Here is a 20,748-nt window from a genome sequence, read left to right on the forward strand (position 1 = left end):
AAATACCACCACGTTTTCGTCACTTTTCTTGTATACACAAGACTCATTCGGACACTGAATGAATCCATAAGAGTGGATCACATCATCAAACCAGATGTTCCAGATCTCAAAGCTTACTTCAGTCCATAGATGGACCGATTAAGCTTGCATACAAGATGCTCTTTGCCCTTTGCAATGAATCCCTCTGGTTGCTTCATATAGATGTTTTCTTCAAGACTTCCATTAAGGAAAGCTGTCTTGACATCCATTTTTCAAACCTCATAATCCATATGAGCAGCAATAGATAAAAGAATCCGGATAGACTTGAGCATGGCTACCGGCGAAAAGGTTTCCTTATAATTGATTCCCTCTTTCTGAGTATACCCTTTTGCAACAAGCCTTGCTTTGAAGGTTTCCACCTTCCCATCTATCCCTCTTTTTCTTTTGTAGACTCATTTACATCTAATGGTTTTTACACCATTTGGTGGTTCTACAAGCTCCCAGACATGATTAGAATACATAGATTCTATTTCAGAGTTCATTGCATTTTGCCAAGATGCTGCATCTTTATCTTGGAGTGCTTCATCATATGTCAGGGATCAGCTTCATGCTCACTAGAGATCAAGTCCAAAGATTCTCCCAAAAATATGAATCTATCATGTTGTCGAACAACCCTCCCACTACGACGAGACACTACCTGTAATTGTGCATCATTTATGACACGTGTTGCAGTTTCTTATGGTATCTCATCTTGTACCGTTGGTACTAAAGTAGACGTGTCTTCTCTTATTTCCTCAAGAACAATTTTACTCATAGGCTTGTGGTTCATCACATAGTCCTCTTCTAAAAATTAGACATTGGTGATGACAATGACCTTATGATCTTTAGGACTATAAAATAAACCACCTTTCGTTCCTTTAGGATAACCCACAAACAAGCGAACTTCTATACATGATTCCAACTTATCAGCATCTCCCTTTATCACATGTGTTGGACTACCCCAAATCTGAATGTGTTTCAAACTAGGCTTACGCCCATTCCATAATTTTGTGGGTGTAAAGGGTATTGACTTCGAAGGTACCAGGTTTAGAATGTACACTGCCGTTTCCAGAGCATATCCCCAAAACGAATTTGGTAATTCTGAATAACTCATCATTGATCTAACCATTTCCATAAGAGTCCTATTCCTTCGTTCCGCCACACCATTCTGTTGGGGTGTACCAGGTGTAGACAGTTGGGATTGAATCCCGGCCTCTGATAAGTAACTCCTAAACTCTCTTAAGAGGTACTCGCCACCACGATCAAATCGTAGTGTCTTGATACTTTTACCATAACATTTCTTCACATCAGTCTTACACTCTTTGAACTTATCAAAGCACTCAGACTTGCGGCGCATCAAGTAAATATACCCATATCTCAAATAGTCATCTATAAAAGAGACAAAATATTCGAAACCACCTCTCGCCTGGATAGTCATAGGTCCACATAAATCAGAATGAACCATTTCTAACACTTATTTGGCTCTATACCCCTTGACCTTAAAAGGTTGCTTGGTAATTTTTCCTTCCAAGCAAGACTCGCAGGTTGGAAAGTTTTCCACCACTAATGAACCCAAAGGTCCATCGGCTATTATGACCTAGCCTTAGATGCCAAAGATATGCTTGGTAATACCTTTGAATCCTACTAAAGTTAATATGACCTAGCCTTAGATGCCAAAGATATGTTTGGTTCATTTCCGAAGGTTGCTTTCTCTTATTAGAATTAGAAGATGTGTTATTAATTTCCATTTGTTGTATCGTGGTTGTTATTGGATTTAGAGTGTATAAATTGTCAACCATTGTACCAGAACAGATAACTATCCTATTTTTCTTGACAACTACTTTGTCATCAAAAGAAACAGAATATCCATCTATAAATAATTTAGAAACTGAAATCAAATTATTTCTAAAACATGGTACGTAAAGACAATTTATCAAAATCAATGTTTTATTCCTATCAAAAGATAAATAAACATCTCCCATTGCAACAACCGCCACTCTCGTTGCATTACCCATGTAGACGGTGATCTCCCCTTCATGTAGTTGTCGAGTTTCCTGGAACCCCTGCAATGAATTGCAGACATGATCAGTGGTTCCCGTATCTACACACCAGGTATCGGTAGATAACACCGCTAAATATGTTTCAACAACTAATGAATAATATATACCTTTATTATTCTGCTTTCTGCGAGGGCAGTCCACCTTCTAATGTCTAGACTACTTGCATGTAAAGCACTTGCCCTTCAGCTTCTTCACACCTGCTTGTGGTCCAGTCCCTTGAGGTCAAATCACTTTCTTTGATGAACCAACTTATTTTTTTTTCTTCTTCTGCCTTTCGGCTTAGAAGCAGAAATGTTTTCAGCAATGTGAATTTGAGAACTTTGACGAAATAGCCCTTCTACTGCTTGGAGTTCTGTCAGAAGTTCTGCCAATGAATATGTCCTTTTGTTCATATTATAATTCAGGCGCAACTGCTCAAAACTCTTGGGTAGAGTTTGGAGAATGATATCGACATGAGTCTCCCCATCGATTTCAGCTTCAAGGATTTGTATTTTGTTCAAATGAGCCATCATCTTGAGGATATGATCCCTCATGGGTTTCCCCTCAGTCATGGTGGTTGTCATCAAGTTTCTCATAGCCTCCTGCCTAGCAGCCCGATTCTGGTGTTCGAAAAGTTCTTTGAGATTGTACATCATGTCATAGGCAGTAGGCATGGCCTGATGCTGATGTCGTAGCACATTTGACATAGAAGTCAAAATATAACACTGTGCCATCTCATATGCCTTGACCCATTTCCTATGCCTGTCAATCTCCTCTTCACTAGAATTGCTATCAAGCGTGTTAGGATAGACCTTAAAAAGTACGAACTTGTACCCTTCAGCAGTTAAGACAATGTCCAAGTTTCATTTCCAATCAATATAATTGGGACCAGTGACTTTGTTTTCTTTTAAAATAACAAGAGGATTGAAAGCCATTTTGAAATCATGAGAATCACAAAATAAGATATTTGGTCAAAACTTTAGAATTTAAAATAATATTGATTCTTCGAACAATATAATTTAAATTCACCAACACCTCAAAACACCGTGAATTTCGTATGCCACGATAGTGTGGACGTATACTAATTTAAACATTTGTAAGAGGAGGTTTTAACCATTAATTTTATTATCTTGTCAACCTAACTTTATGACAAATAAAATTAATAGTTGGTTTGTATTCGGTCACACAAAATAATAGCAGTGACTCCGATGGGGAGGATACTATTAGATGCGCCTAAGTGTATACCATTACTTGATTACTTAGTCCATTAATTAGGATTGTACCCCTTCAGATGGAGAAGATCACACAAAACTAAATAATTTCCTATAATCATCCATAGAGGAAGTTTGATCTAGTGATCCACAAACAAACTCATCCGATGTGGAGGAAGACACTTAAAGCCAACGTGAAAATTTGAATGCTTCACTTGCAAACCAGTAATGGAGACTATAAAATTTAAATAAATAAACCTTCTTCCACTTAGTTATTTAAACGAGGAATTTTAACATGCACACAAAAGCATACACATCACAGCACATAAAGGCAATAAATATGAAAAAAAAAAATTTCAACTATTATGGCCTCATCCATAGATGTCCTCCGTATGCCGCTGACCCTATCACCGCCAATGAGTCATGTCGTCACATCGATCTTGCTTCTTTTTCCGCTGCACCTCTGGTCCTCAAATAGCACCACACCTCACAAGGATACGATCCGCGACAAAAATAAAAATTTTTACATTTATCAATCCTATATTCTAAAAGAGAGTGTACATGTAATCTACATCGAACAGAATGTAAAATCCTAAAACTAATACAGCTCCTGCTATATATAATAATTACAATCATACACACACAAAATGCACTCAACATGCCCGAGGGTCCAAATCACCTACAAACACAATAGGCCATAATAGTTGGAACTAGGATGCCTACAATCATAGAGTTAATCTATTTTGCATATCCTACTATTATCCTACCTAAATTATATATGACGAGTGCATAATTTAACCAAAAATCAAACACACAGAGGAAGAAAACTAGCTCTGATACCAATTGTTGGGTGCTACTCAGAATTCTATTCTATTTCCCTTATAAAAAAAAATTATACAAGGACAGAACTTTTCCTAGCAACACATGTGCTTTTCAGAAGTTGAACTTAGATTGCAAACGAAACTTAACATTATTAATCCAAGTTTAACTCATGTGTTCTTCAAAAGTTAAACCATATTATAGAAGTTGATTAAATATATATTTCAAGGATTGGCTTCCAGGTCGTTGGCGAGGCACTCGGCTTTCTTGGTTATGGGATCATCCACCACTTCCTAGACAAAACCTTTCAAAGAAATTGAATATTTAAACTCCTTATAGTAACCTTAGGTTTAACTACAGAGACCACAATTGAAGCACAAGATCGAAATATAAAATCGATACACAAAATCGAAACACAAAATCGCTAGCCTCTTGTGTTGGTATTTTAGGATCCATACAAAGAAAATAAAACTAGTTGCGCTGCGGAATAAATAACTAGTTGTACCTTTCTTCGTAGACAAAGACCTCTTGATCTTCTACCGTATTCCTCTCCTCTTCTTGGGCATTGTGTGGGCGACGATCTACCAAGACAAAAACACCCAAACCCTTTTTGTTTCCAAGCCGCCTACCACCAAAAGATGCAAAGAAAAGGGGTGCCTCCTTCTTCTTCTTCTCTTCCAAATCCCCGGCCACCAAGGTGCTTCGTCTCTTCGTTTTCTTTTCCTCCAAGCTCCGACCACCAAGAGAAGATGGGGCGCCGGCCCTAGAGGGAAGAAAGGGAAGAAGAAAAGGAAGTGGGGGCCGACCCTAGAGGGAAGAAAGGGAAGAAGAAAAGGATGGGGCTTTGGCCTTAAGGGAAAGGAGAGGGTTGTTAGTTGTGGAGAAAAACCTATCACTTTTTAATTGATTGATTGTTGTGGCACAACCTCCTCTCCTTTTATAACCCTTTGCACCAGATAAAAAAGGAGAAAAAGTAATAGATTTTTTAGAATTCTATTGAGAGAAAAAATCTCCCTTTTCATAACTCCTTTTTTTTTTCTTTTATTGTGGCCGACCCCTTGCTTGGGCACCAAGAAAGGATGTGGTCGACCCCTTTCTTGGGTAGGAAACAATACCAAAACGGGTGAATGCAATGCTTTATAGAGGCTACAACAGGGACCGATAAGAGGAATTGGTTTTGGCCTCCTTATGGACTTGAGCTTCCTGTGTTCGACCTGGACACCCAACTCAAACTCATCAATAATAACTCATACCACTAAAGAGTTATTATTGAATTACCACACCAATCCCATATTATAATATGGGCTCCTACTTATCATAAGTGTGTTAGTCTGCCTGTGTTTAAGATATCGTATGCCCATTAATTAAATGAGTTACTGACAACTTACTTAATTAACATATAGCTCCAAGAGTAGTACCACTCAACCTTATTATCATGTCAGACTAAGTCCACCTGCAGGGTTTACATGATAATCCTTATGAGCTCCTCAAGGGGACATCATCAACCTAAATAAATAGGACACAGTTTCCTTTTATAATCAACAACACACCATATAAATGGTACTATCTCCCAACTCATCGGGCATATTGATTTAATGAATAAATCTCACCCATTGATAAGTCAAAGAAACAAATACTAAGTATACGTGTTTGTTATTATATCGGGATTAAGAGAACGCATATCCATAATAACAGAGGTTCTGTTCTTTTATGTAGTCATTATGAATCGAACAACCTCAAATGAGTCTGCTCAATACACACATAGTGTACTAGTGTAATTTTATAATCAAGACAGACTAATACTAAATTACACTACAACCGTTCCAATTGTTTGTCCCTATTCATCTCGGTCGTGAGGTACTATTTATAATTTATAATGAATTGATAGCATGATCTTCTATGTGGCACCACACACCATGTTATCAACAATATAAATTAGATGGGCAGCTGTGTTAACATATAAAATGCAACATTTGACCAAAGTGATTCTCATTTCAAAATATAAATGTTCATACAAAAAGCTTGGTTTTAGTATACATCCTAATAGTTTCATGGTTAGCCTAATCCTATATGATGGGGGAATTTGGATCCAAAGTAGTGGTGATACGCTTTTGGTTAATTGTTAGGTTTTGTTGCAAAAAGAAAATTTGTAGGGTCAGTAGCATTAATTTGAGCTGAATCATAAATTAGACTAGGATTTTGTTTAGCTAGTTACCAATCGGAATTAGCTAAAATTTTATGTTGGATATTACAAGACTTTGATTTGAGACGGTGTCTCAACGAGAGATCTATTTCGGATACATTCCTTTTATTGGAGGCGAGTACTTTGACTTATCTTTTAAGATATTGTCGTTTGATATGCATAGTAATATTTAACGAGTAGTAATATTTATGTTCATTTCTGCATTGGTATGTTGTTATCTATTACCAGAGCATGCTGTATTTATTTCCTGCTATTGTATTCATGTTCTTTTGATTATATAAGACCTTAAAGGTAATGACATACCATACCTTATATATGTTCAGGACTTAGGTTTTTATACCATGTCTGACCCGTGTACCTAGACCATTGATTTGATCCATTTGTCCTATGGTACACATTATGTAGAGATGGATAGGATCAGGATATTTCCATGCTTAGTGTCATGCATCATCTCACATGATTGCATGCTGTGCGATAGTCGGCTCCATTATTGTTGAACACATCGCCAGTTATATGGATCTGCACACACAACCACTCATGGGTTAGTGGTTTTTATCAGGCAAGGTGTGTTGCAGTAGGTTGCTCTATCAAGGGTTCCGCTGGTCCACTCATGGGTAGTATGATGCAGCGTGGTAGCAGGATAGGGATCCCTCCTCTAGATTATCTCTGGGAGATGAGAGCATTGAGCTCCCCCACTTATGATTTGGGGTAAGGAGGATAGGTGTACTCCGACAGCATCCCATCCACTCGGTCACTTAGGAGCAGTGATGGTAGAGTGTACGGTTGTCACAGCCCTACCCACTCGGTCTCACCATCGTGTGCGAGATGGCTGACTGGAGTCAGGGGTGACCAGGACATGTTGCATCATATGCACTGACTGCATTTATTGCCTGTGTTTGCTGCACTTTATATGCTGTATATTTGGTGGATGCATATGTTTGGCATGCATACAGGATTTATGATACTCTGGGTCTGATGGCCTTGTTATCCTTATACTAGGTCCTGGTTAGTACAAATACTCCTTTACCTTATAGTTTTGCATGTTTTTCCATATGATATATTCAGGAGAGTATATACATATTTATTATTAGTTATTATTTCTTACTATGCATGACAATAGTTATCCGCTGAGGAGTTGACTCACCCCGTTGATATTACCATTTTCAGGTTGAGGTTGTCGGGAGGATTTCCAGTCACTAGTTCCCCCCTCCAGATTGCGAGGGTTTTCGTTTTGGATCTTTTCTTTAGTTTCCTTATTATGTTACCGTCTATATTTTCAGACTTGTATCTTTTTGGCACTTTAGATCTTGTATGGTCCTTTATTATCGATGGGTTTTTATTTGGTATATCTTCCTACATGCCTGCCCAGATGGCAGAAGAGGTAGGTTTGGATGTATACTGGTGATTTGAGTTTTATGGGTGTAGTTGAGTAGGATATTTGAGATGATTTCCTTATCGTTGCTTAGGTTTAGTTTTTATTATTAAACTGTGTGGGTGCTTGCTTATTATATATATATATATATATACCAATTGTGTTGGCCGAGGTTTGTGTGACCCAGAGGGCTTGTAGGTATGTCTTAGATTGTTACCCGTACAGGGGAGATGCTACCGAAATTTCTTTTGGAATGGATATAAAATTAGAAATGAAAGAGTAACGTTTGACCGGATAGGTAAGGGTAGAAGGTCGAGCGTTACAGTTTGGTATTAGAGCAAGTTCCACCCTTCCGCCACACACACATCAAACATTGATCCTGCAGCTTCCAAGTAAGAAAGTACCTTCTTATAACTTTTATGCATTCTATTTCTATTATGATTAGCAATAACTGTTTGTAAGACTAAACATGCTTATACATGAAAGTATTAAGGGCAGCAAGTAAGAATGATGATGGGCTGACGTATGTCTCGCTGGTTGGTTTATGAATATGTAGATAGCCAGAGGACGGCCGGCTAGACAACCGAGAGTTAATGAACCTCAACCAGAGACGAATGAGTCCGCACCACTGCCCAACTTTTTAGCAATAGTAACTCAGCTGCAGAGACAATTGGCAGAACAGCAGCAAGTTACAGCCACCCTGACTGCTAACCAGCAAGCTTCTCCTGTAGTCCCACCGGAAGCCAATGTGATGGCACCAATTGTGGTCGGGGTTCCATCACTTACACCTGCAATCCCTGTAAAGGAAGTGAGGCAGGAAGCATACCTTATCCAATGGTAGAAACTGAAACCAAAGAACTTCTCTGGCACCAACGAACCATGGGATGCTCAGGTATGGTTCAAAACCCTGGAGAGCATAATGGAACTACTGGACTGGACGGAGGTAGAAAAGATAAAGTGTGCTTCCTTTTGCCTCACTGGTGATGCAAGAATGTGGTGGGAACGGGTCAAGGCAAAAAGAATAGTGAATCAAATGACCTGGTCTAACTTCAAGACTGAGTTCTTCGAAGAGTTCTTTCATATGCGAGTCATGAACAAACATTACGACGAGTTCACAAAATTCTAACAAGGAAGTTTATCAGTTGACAAATCTGTGAAGAAATTCAATAGGTTGGCTCGCCTATGCCCCGAGCTGGTTAGCACAGAATGAGAAAGGGTAAGGCTAATGCTCAAGATATTGAGGCTAGATATAGCTTTGAATGTAGCTGGCGGAATTAATAGACCACAGACTGTCACGCCCCGGGGAAGTCCCTGTCCGAAGAAAATTTCGCCAGCACCTCCCCTGTACGGCTGACAATTTGAAGCATTTCTACAGACACAATATACATCAGCCACATGCGGCTGGAATATATACACAACCACGCAGTTAATAATGTCAGCCTACACGGCTGGACAAATATAACAACAACCATGCAGTTATATATATTTTTATCAACCCACTCGGCTATAATCAAAACCAACACAGCTGAAAAGCATAAAGACAAGCCCATACAAAACAAAACAAAACACTGCTAGCCGGCTAGGCTTACGCCACACAACAACACAACACTCCGGAACAAAACCGGAACACACAAAGCCAAATACACACATATCATATACCAAGATAAAATAAACAAAAAGGCGGAGACATGTCTTCTGATGTGACGTGGGGACCGGCAGACAGGATACTCCAAGCGACTCCATAAACAACCTGGTACCTGGAAAAGATAGTGTCCACGGGGGTGAGTTCAACAACTCAGTGAATACCAATAGACATGCCTAGTAGGATATATCTAACAGCAATAAACATGGAATACAGCTTCCTAATCATATATAGGAAAAATGCAAAACTAAAAGGTAACTGAGGAAGCTGTACTCACCAGGAACTCCTATCCAGAACAAAAGGGTCGTCAACTCGAGAGTATCATAAATCCTGTATGCATGTCAAACATATGCATCCAACCCAAAGCAGCAAATAAATGCGGCAAGCACAAGCAATAAATGCATCAATGCGTATGATGCCAGTGACATGGTCACCCCTGACGCCAGTCAACCATCTCACACACAATGGTGAGACCTAGTGGGTAGGGCTGTGACAACCGTGCACTCTGACGTCACTACTCCAGATGAGTGACCGAGTGGACGGGATGCTGTCGGAGTACACACATACTCCTACCCCAAATCATAAATGGGGGAGCGCAATGCTCTCATCTCCCGGTACACCATGACAGGGAGGGATCCCTGACGTGTTACCACGCTGCGTCACACTACCCATGAGCGGACCAACGGAGCACCGAACAGAGCAAAACTGACGTGCTACCACGCTGCGTCACGCTACCCATGAGCAGACCAACGGAGCACCGAACATTGATGAAACTGGCGATATGCTCTACAATAATGGAGCAGCCTATCATGCAGCATGCAATCATGCGAATGGTGCATGAAACTAAACATGACAATATCCTGAACCAAATCCACATATATATATATATATAAAATGTGTACCCTAGTACAAGTAAGTCAAATCCACAGATCTAGGGTATACAGGTCCTCTATGGTATAACAACCTAGGTCCTGAACATATCCACCTCCATAAAATATGTACCAACAATATACACAGATCAAAGCAAAAGGTCTAGGTACACAGATCAGATATGATATAAAAAGATAGATACACATGCCAGATAATAAAAATCCAGAATCTAGTCCTAAACTCAGTAAAGCATGGTATGTCACTTACTCTAGGAACTAAGGTACTCATGGCAATAATCACGAAATGTGAACATGGATACATAACAAACGCCCAACAGAACATGGTACGGGTAACAAATAGTGACATACCAAAGGTAAACATGATCATTGCTTGTAGCTATAAAATACTATGCATATCCAATTGACAATATCATAAAAGATAAGTCAAGAGGTACCCGCCTCCAATGTAGATCGAGCTAAACAACTTCTGCATCAAAGTGCTCGTCCTAAATCAATATCCTATAGTCGTTTGCTCTTGTATCTACCCACTGCTAAAAATTGTAGTCGGCCCGAGAAAGTTGATGATCTCCAAATCCAGTCCTCCAATTCAACCCTTTCTTTCTTCTTAGTCGACGAATCCCTGGCGGCAGTCCACACCCACAACAGAGAATGAAACCCAAATCCACAGCTAGCCAAGGCACTTACCTCCATCTAGTAGCCCTAAATTTCCTCCGCAAGGATGAAGGAGTCCATGCTCTGATTAGGGGAAAATAGCAAGAACCGATCCAAAATCTTCCTCCTCGAGTAGAACATGAAGAGTGTCACGAATCATAACATCAATAACCTGATTTCGGAAACCCAAACTTACCTTCAATCGAGACTTCTATCACAGCAAGGAAAGGAAAAATCAAAGATCCTTGGAACCCTAGTCGCCTCTTCACGCCGGCGATCGGGAGAAAGGGCGGCGGTGTCGCGAGCCCAGGGAGGAGGAAACGGTCGGTTGTGAACCCAACCTAGGGCTTAGGAATCGGCCAAATTAGGTGGCGATGGCTCGGCGGTGTAGGAAGAGGCTAGGGCACAACCTTGGTGCAAGGAAGATCGCGTGGATAGGACGGGAAGAAGAGATGGGGGAAGAGGAGAGGAGAGACTCGAAGCTTCCTTTGGCTACTACCTTTGTACTGGAGAAGAAGAGAGAAAATGGCACCGGCGTCGGCAACGCCTCGGTTGAGGAAGGACGGTTAGGGCACTGCGTCGGGGGAAATCGGGAGAGGAGGAGGCGCGGGGAGGTAAAGAAAACGGCAGAAATAAAATAAATTAAAAAAAAAACAAAAAGGAAAAGAAATCAAACTTTTCCTCGCTTAAATGGGTAGCCTAAACAGGCTTTCCCGGGGCCCCATTTTTATCCCCGTGAACTCGTCCATACGAGCTCCAAAAAATTTCTAGAAAATTTCTAAAATTTTCGAAAAATTCCCTTATCATTATACACCATTTTTTTTGGTATTTTACTCAAACTATAGAAGAGCTGATTAGTAGTGCCTTGATCACAGAGAATTACCTGAACAGTATTAAGCAGCAGAAGCCAGTCCTGATTGAGAATAAAAGTCAAGGGAGTTCTGGCACTCAAAAACCCTAGAGCCATGGTTCAACCTGGAAGGGGAGCTCCAAGAGAAAGCAGTGGAGTAATAAAAAGGGAGGATCCGTAAGCAAGTAGCCTAAGTATGCTACGTGTCCCACGTGCAGAAAGTTGCATCTTGGAATCTGTCGCAAGGGCACTAGTGGTTGTTATACGTGTGGTCAAGAGGGGCATATGGCCAAGTATTGCTCGACCAAGAACAACCTACCTCCAACATAACCCGTTCAGTATGGAGGAAAGTAGGCACAGCTACACCAGATGCAGACCACTTTGGAGGGTCCTCAGATTAGCCAAGGCAGACTAGTGGCCCTAATAACCATGATTTTGCTACATTATTTTGATTTATAATGCATATTTTTAATGATATTCTCATAGATTGAACTTATATTTTCATTATGTTTCATTAATTGTATTTAATTTTGGACTTAATTACAAATTAGTTATTATCATAGTATTTGATGCTAATATTTGATTATTATTTTGTAGGTATCAAAAGGGTCATGGACCCAATCAGATCAGACCACATTTGGGCTCAAATATAGGGCTAAACGAGACGATCAAGCCTTGGAGCGATTTAGACCGTCCATTAAATATCGGAGAGATCTGAGCCATCCGTCAAGGATCTAGTCCATCCAACCTAATGAAGAGCATATCTCAATCGTTGATGAAGATTCGAAGCTTTTGATCCAAATCTGAAGTCATCCAGCCGTTAGATTAGATTAGAGCATTCTCAGTCGTTGGATCAGATTGGGAGAGGTTTAAAACTTGAGAAGCTACAGTGTGTTCGGGGAGCTCGGCATTTTCGTGACATCGGCACTGTTCTTCTTCTTCAGCGATGTCGAAGCCTCCCCTTCCACTTCCAGATCAATGAGCAAGTCTTTTTCATCACTGGTGATTACTCAGCTGCCAGCGTCGTTGTCCGAGGTCGGAGAATGGCAAAGGGCATTCCCCAATCCGCGAGTTGAATTTCTGATCCGTAATCACAGATTTGAGGGTGTTCCCCGATCTGTGACTTCCATCAACCAACGGAGCTCGACGGGTGTTCCCAGAAGCTTCAGATTTCATTCCATCTTCCATTTCATCTGCTGCATTTGAATCGAGCTGATCAATCGATTGAGTGATGCAAATTCTAGAATTCGGCATCTGTTCTTCGCGCGATGAGAGTACCAGCTGATCGGGAGCTCGAAGGGCATTCCCAGAAGTTGTGATCATAAGCTTGCATTAGCTGGAATGCTTGGTTCTTCGCTAGTGAGTGATTGATGGGTGTTCCCAGATTCATCTCTGTTTTCACAGCAGAGTGGAGAAGCTTGGCATAGATCTGAGTTTGTGTGAATGTATACTTTCTTTGCAACTTTTTTTCCTTTTCATGAAACTTGCTCAGATCTAATGATCTGATTTTCTTAGTTTGCAATTCTATTTTTGTTAGTTAGATTTGCTATCCGATTTCTTTAGATTCATGCAATCCAAATTCTGTTCAGCTACTTAATCCTTGCAATCTATTTTTGGGTTGAATGTTTACATTCTTATTTGCATTTAATCCATACCTATATCAAAATCCCTTGATCTTAACATTTATCTTTGTGACTGTGAATATGCTTGTATGAATGAATGCTCAACTCAAGATTTCAATGGCTGCTATGAATATGAATGATTAATGCTTGAATGTTTTACTACTGTGAATGTAATGGAAGCTATATTAATTGATTCATTGATTCAATGATACATGAGAATCTGATTTAATGTTTTTTTACTTGATGAGATAGAATAGAATCATGTTTAGATGAGGTTGAATTTTCTTTGATTCAATTCTTGATTGAATTAGATGTGTTCAAGTTGTAATGTGAGTCAAATGGAAGTGCTTAATCAACTTTGTTGATGTAAGAATTTGATTTGAGTCAATTCTAGAATTCATACACATTCACTAGTTATCCTTGGAAAAATACGACTTGGGACTCTTTACTACACGTGTTGTCTTAATTTTAATGAGTTTCAATTTTAATTAATTTGGAGCGCCTAGTGACATGCGAAAAAGGTGACTATCAGGCCCCACTAAGTTCTACAAATGCTCGAGTTTTCTCCCTTACCAGAGAGGAGGTAGCAAATGCCTCTACTATTGTCACAGGTCATATATGCATTTTTAGTCAATATGTAACTATGCTATTTGATACTGGGGTAACCCATTCGTTTGTCTCCATAACATTTGTCGAAAGAATAGGTATACCCCCGGAGGTTCTAAGCAGACAATTCTTGACGACACTACCCTTGGGAGAGATAATGACATCTATGCACTGACTACGTGTTGTGCCAATCAAAATTTCAGACAGAGAACTGTACAATGATCTGATAATGCTGAACATGTTTGATTATGATGTCATTTTTGGGATGGACTTTCAGAGCAAGTATGGTGCTTCCATCGAGTGCCGTAAGCGAAGAGTCCTATTCCAACCCGAGGAAGAGTCTAAGTTTGAGTTTATTGGAGAATTAGAGAAGAGAACCCAGAAATTTTTATCGGCCATGAAAGCTCAGAAAATGTTAGCCGATGGATGTGCTAGGTTTCTAGATCATGTGATTAATACCCAACAAGAAAGAGACCAAAGGCTAGAGGAGGTAAGAGTCGTATGTGACTACCCAGAAGTGTTTCCGGATGAGTTGCCAGGCTTAGCTCTGGATTGGGAAATTGAATTTGAGATTGAACTCATCCCTGGTACCCATCCAATCTCAAAGGCACCCTACCACATGGCTCCAGCAGAATTGAAGGAACTTCATGGACAGCTATAGGAGCTACTAGACAAGGGTTTTTTTGCCCTAATCACTCACCATGGGGAGCTCCGGTGCTATTCGTAAAAAATAAGGACGGGTCCATGCGAATGTGTGTGCACTACCAAGCGTTGAACAAAGTAACCATCAAGAATATGTATCCCATGTCGAGAATTGATGATCTATTTGATCAGTTAAAAAGAGCCACAGTCTTTTCCAAGATAGACTTGTAGTCTGGATATCATCAAGTGAAAGTGAAAGCGGATGATGTACCGAAGATGGCATTCCGAACGAGGTATGGGCACTACGAGTTTGTAGTTATGCCTTTTGGAGTGACGAATGCTCCTACTATGTTTATGGATCTGATGAACAGAATATTCAAAGCATATTTGGATAAGTTTGTAATCATCTTCATAGACGATATCCTTATATACTCCAGAACTCAGGAAGAGCATGCTGAACATCTGAGGATAGTATTACAGATTATTCAGCAGAGCCAGTTGTACGCAAAGTTCTCCAAGTGCGAGTTCTGACTCGATCAAGTGTCCTTCCTAGGTCACATTATTCCCAAAGATGGGGTTATGGTGGACCCAGCAAAAATAAAAGCGGTGAGTAACTAGAATAGACCCAAGAATGCCAGTGAAATCAGGAGTTTCCTTAGGTTAGCAGGCTACTACAGGAAATTTGTAGAGAACTTCTCAAGGATCGCCTCCCCATTGACAGTACTTACCAAAAAGAACAGAAAATTTGAGTGGACAGAGGATTGTGAGAAGATTTTCACTGAACTGAAAAGGAGACTGACCAGTGCTCCAATCCTGACTCTTCTAGAAAATAACGAAAGCTTCGATATTTACAGTGATGCTTCCAAATTGGGGCTCGAAGTTGTACTGATGCAGAATGATAAAGTCATTGCTTATGTCTCGAGACAACTCAAGGATTATGCGAAGAACTAACCGACTCATGACCTTGAGCTAGCAGCAGTAGTCTTCACTCTTAAAATATAGAGGCATTACTTGTACGGAGCTCAGTGCAAGATTTACACAGATCACCGGAGTCTGAAGTACTTCTTCACTCAGAAAGACCTGAACATGAGACAACGGAGATGGCTTGAACTGGTCAAAGACTATGACTGTGAAATTCTCTACCATCCAGGAAAGGCGAACAAAGTGGCAGATGCACTAAGTAGGAAATCTTGCACAGCTTTATTGTCCTTATCTGCTATGTCCCATCCTCTACAGAAAGAAATAGTAAATTTTAGACTTGAAATTATTACTAGGTAGCTCTCCACTTTGACATTAGTGTCAACCCTGTTTGAAGATATATAGAAAGGGCAGGATGAGGATCCAAATATCCAAAAAATCAAGCAGGGAATACAGGAAGGAGAAAATGGAGAGTTCCGAGTATCAGACCGTGGGATACTAAATTATGGTGGTCGCCTCTGTGTCCCTAATCAAGAAGAATTACGATAGAAAATCCTAGATGAAGCCCATAGAACACCCTACGCTATGTATCCTAGTTCTACCAAGATTTACCAAGATGTAAAGGAACGCTTCTGGTGGTCTGAAATGAAAAGAGACATTGCAAGATATGTCAGTACCTGCCTGACATGTTAACGGGTTAAAGTAGAACATCAGAGATCGAGCGGAGTTCTGCAGCCTATCCAGATCCCAGAGTGGAAGTGGAAGTGGAAGGATATATCTATGGACTTCATAGTAGGACTACCCAGAACCACAAATGGATATGATGCTATCTGGGTAATAGTGGACAAATTGACGAAGTCTTCTCATTTTCTAGCTATCAGAATATCCTACTCTATCGAACAGCAAGCGCAAATGTATGTTAAAGAGGTTATCAAATTGCATGGAGTTCCCAAAATCATAATTTCTGATAGAGTTGGTCGCTTTACTTCACACTTCTGGGAGTGTGTTCAGAGAGCTCTTGGCACTAAGATGCAGTTTAGCACAACATTTCATCCTCAAACTGATGAGCAAACAGAATGAGTAAATCAAGTTCTGGAGAATATTGTTAGTTAAAGCCCTAGAAACAATCATTTGATGATTGTTGTATGGACTCGTTGTATCATATTTTTATATATATATAAAGGCATTTGTTTATGGTTATTATGCTTACTTGTATTGGTGCCAAATAACTAAGTATAATAGCGTCCTTGAGTAGAAGGTTCTTACCTATATCAATCGGTTAGTTGAATCGATAGTGAGATGATATAGGAAACACTACTCTTAATCATTCCTAGTCAAGTATTAGCATTCAAGGACAATGTTAATGCGATGAGACTAGCATGTAGGTCAACTCGATGACTTGATCTCACAAGTCATGGATATGGAGATATCAAGTTGACACATGGGCATGCATTGGAGAATGTATACTGAATGACCCGCCATGAGAAAGTATCATGGATCGTTATATGAGTGTCATATACTTTCTCATGTGGCTATTAGTATGACTATTAGTCTTTGGACCTGAAGTCACCATGGTTCCCTACATAAGTGGTTACATACTTTGTCTTCGTCAAACATCACCCGTAACTGGGTGGACTATAAAGGCGATTACTGGGTATGTAAAAATTATGCGGAGGGATGTGAGTGATGTAGATGGGATCTATCCCTCCTATATGACGGGAGTGACATCATTATTCTTGATAGAGTGAGATCACTAAGTGCATGGTCATGCCCAAATGAGTCAATATGAGATGTTGAGCTCATTTGATTGAGTGAGTCTACACTACAACAAAAACCCTCATAGACATCGGTGGAACAACAACAGTTTTAAGCAAAAACCGATGTCTTTGAGTATTTTACATCGGTTTTTCCATAAACCGGTGTCTATAAGCGCAGATTTTCGCTCATAGACATCGGCTTTTTAAGCTGATGTCTATGAGCGCCTTTTTTTCGTTAATAGACACCGATTTTAACAGCGGTTTTTAAAACCCGATGTCTTTGATAAAATAAAATAATTTAATTTTCCCACCAATACTTAGCCGAAATTTGCAACACTTCACTCTTACCTCCAACCTAAACCTATATCGCGCCCCACGTCCGACCATCTCTCTCAGCCTCATCTCCCTCTTCCCCTTCCTAAATCGACGCCCCTTCCTCTCCCGATCAGGATCAACACACGACGCCCATGCTTCTCCGTCCAACCACACAGCATCTCCTCCAACGCCCTTCTTCGCATTCCCAAGACCATCGCTCGATTCCTTCTTCGCATTCCTTTATCCATTCATCGCTACTGACATCCTTCCTCATCTTCGACAGTTTCATCGTCGCTACTGAATGCCCCTCCGCCAGTGCAACTCCGAAGACCAGGAAGAGGGCGAGGGACGACGGTGATTTCAAGAGAGTCGCGGAGATCGTTATGGTTTTGTCGGCCTTGGGACAGATGCGAGGCGGCAAGGAGCTGGCGGCGGCCGAGAAGGCGCTGGTGACCGAGGCCAAGGAGAGGCTTGTGGTGATGTGCGAGGCCGTCAAACCGAAGGATCTCGTCTCCATGGAGGCAGTGAGGGTCGTGGCGGAGGATCTCGGGCTGAACAGGTCTAACGATCCCGCTTTGGGATTCCAGCCACCAGGATGTCCATCGTATGCGATGGACGCGTTCGAGAAGCTAGAGAAGGTCAGGGAAGGAACGTACGGCAAGGTTTACAAGGCGCGGGAGAAAGCCACTGGCAAGATCGTCGCTCTCAAGAAGACCCTCCTCCCCGAGGATGACGAGGGCGTTCCTCCCACCACGCTCCGCGAGGTCTCCCTCCTCCGCATGCTTTCCATCGATCCCCATGTCGTCAGGTGCTATTCTTAACCTGATTGAATAATTTATGGAAATTCCATTTTCTCGACACTTTTTTTCATCGATTTGCTTGCTCTTGATTTTGATTCCAGACTTTTGGATCTGAAGCAAGACCAGAACAAGGAGGGGCAAACCATTCTCTACATAGTCTTTGAGTACATGGACACGGATATGAAAAAGTACATCAGAAGTTTCCGCCAGAGCATGCCACCAATGACTGTTAGGGTAAAAATTAATTTAAGAGCTGAATTTTTTTTTTCTACCACCCAATATGATGCATCAAAATTTGTTGAAATCCTCGTTACCAAGAGGTTGTTGAAGAGCATCATGATTTCTCTCAGTTTCTTGAAAGGCTCTTTAAAAGATGTCAATTGTGCATCAACAACATGAATTTTAGGGCAGAAAATTTCTCTGCTTCCACTAGGGATAGGACACTAAATATTTGATAAATTATGGTACTTTTAGATTCTCACAAGGTCTCTTGCTGTAGATTTTGATGTATCAACTCTGCAAAGGAATTTCATTCTGTCATGGTCATGGAGTGTTGCACAGGTTGGAAGAAACACATTCACCATCTTGTTCCAGTATGTTAAAGATAAGATTTCGTTGAATAATTTGCTACTTAATTTTGCAAGGATCTTAAGCCTCACAATATTTTAATGGACCGCAAGACTATGATGCTAAAAGTTGCGGATCTTGGACTCAGTCGTGCTTTCACCATTCCCCTCAAGACATACACGCACGAGGTCACATATCTTTTAGCTTGTATTGGAAAGCACAACATTTGAAAATACCTAGCTTTCCAGTTTTCACGGCAGAATTTGTTTGAATGTAAGATATCTGATATGACATTTTCCTTAAGTGTTTAGTCACTGCAGAACTTATCTAATAACCTATGCTTGTGGTCTAATTCTACAGATGGAAATGTCCAAGGAAACAAACGTGCATTCATCAGTTCATTCCTCTCAATAGCTTCCTGTAAGTGTTGGTGCAAAATCTAAATCTCGTGGTACCATTGCATCTGGTGCTTCTAGGATTTCACAGGACAAGAGTCCTATGCCAACATCCTATGGAGACTTTCATAATTCTTCAACTATATCTCATGTTCCTGTGCTGGCCTTTGCTGCCCCTAATTTGAAGTAGTCACTGATTAGTGATGCGCAAGCTGGTGTCAATACCATTAAACATTCATCTAGTTCCCATGATAAGGCTTTGCCTTCAAAACATAATGGATTAAATGCTAGACCAAGTGGACCATCTTATCTGACACAAGATCAAGGTAAAATCTTTAGACCATATATGTCCGTATTATCTATCAATGCTGTGAAATTCTGACTTCCTTTGCTTTGTTATGGCTTGAATACTTGATTAATGCATTATCATTTTTCTTACTTCCTTTTTGCTTAATTTCTCAAATTTATCAAGTTCCTAAAAAGTATTAAAATATTTTGGCCTTCTTTACTGAAGTTTTATGTGAACTAGTATTAGTCATAGCTGCAGTTCAATAAAGAACAGATAATTGTATGAGTCAGAGATAGCATTGTGGTACTAATATCAGTAATTGTGTTTATTTCCTAATTATTTTTTATTTTGGTACCAAGCAGTGTGGCCTGGTATACTGGTAAGACATGTCTGCTAAAGGCTCAATCCTTTTTTTAAAGGCTAGTTTTTCCTTTGTGAATCCTTTTCTCTATTGTTTGGAATTTGGGTTTTCCCTACGTGTAATATTGGACATGTCCTAATATTTTCATTCATGCTTAACTTGTTTTCTATTATAGCTGAAAATCCACCTCAGAAAATCCCAACCATCTCTTCCATGCAATCACCATCTGTTGTTGCTGTGTCAAGGTTTAGCCAACCAAACAAATTGTTGGATCATACTTCAATTAGGTCAGAGGGTATTGCCGGTGCAAATGCTAGCCAATCTTCTCATCAGATGAAAAATCAGGAAATAAAGTCTTCTACAGTTCAAGCAGGACAAGGAGGCCTGCATATTACACATCAACCTACTCAAGGCTTGACATTCTTTCATGCACCTTCTCTTTATACCAATCACAATGAGATTGGTAAGAGTGTGCAGAGGATATTGCAATCGAAGGTTCTGGATCACCCAAACTGGATTCCTCCATCAAGTGACTATATGACTGCTTCTTTAAATAGCCAGATATGCAAAAATGTGATTTCAGATACAGAAAGTTTGCTTGTCTGTGATGCTTGTGAGAAAGGAAACCATTTGAAATGTCTTCAATCTTATGGCAGCAAAGACATTCCTAAAGTAGAATGGCATTGCCCAATCTGCTTGGCATCAAGTAATGGAAAGACCTTGCCACCCAAATATGGAAGGGTCACAAGAGCTCCTGTTCCAGCACCAAGAGCTGCTCCAA

The 20,748-nt window shown here is 40.3% G+C and overlaps 1 protein-coding gene across 1 annotated transcript; it reads left to right on the forward strand.

Moving 5' to 3' along the window:
- Window positions 1-18,166: 18,166 nt before the first annotated feature.
- LOC122033891 (cell division control protein 2 homolog D-like) lies at window positions 18,167-19,507 on the forward strand. The gene is made up of 5 exons (XM_042593043.1): window positions 18,167-18,363; window positions 18,457-18,589; window positions 18,855-18,916; window positions 18,999-19,110; window positions 19,337-19,507. Exons 1-5 carry the CDS (start codon window positions 18,167-18,169, stop codon window positions 19,505-19,507), a joined length of 675 nt encoding a protein of 224 aa, XP_042448977.1.
- Window positions 19,508-20,748: the final 1,241 nt, after the last annotated feature.

Source organism: Zingiber officinale, chromosome 11B, assembly GCF_018446385.1.
Source record: "Zingiber officinale cultivar Zhangliang chromosome 11B, Zo_v1.1, whole genome shotgun sequence".
NCBI classification, from domain to species: domain Eukaryota; kingdom Viridiplantae; phylum Streptophyta; class Magnoliopsida; order Zingiberales; family Zingiberaceae; genus Zingiber; species Zingiber officinale.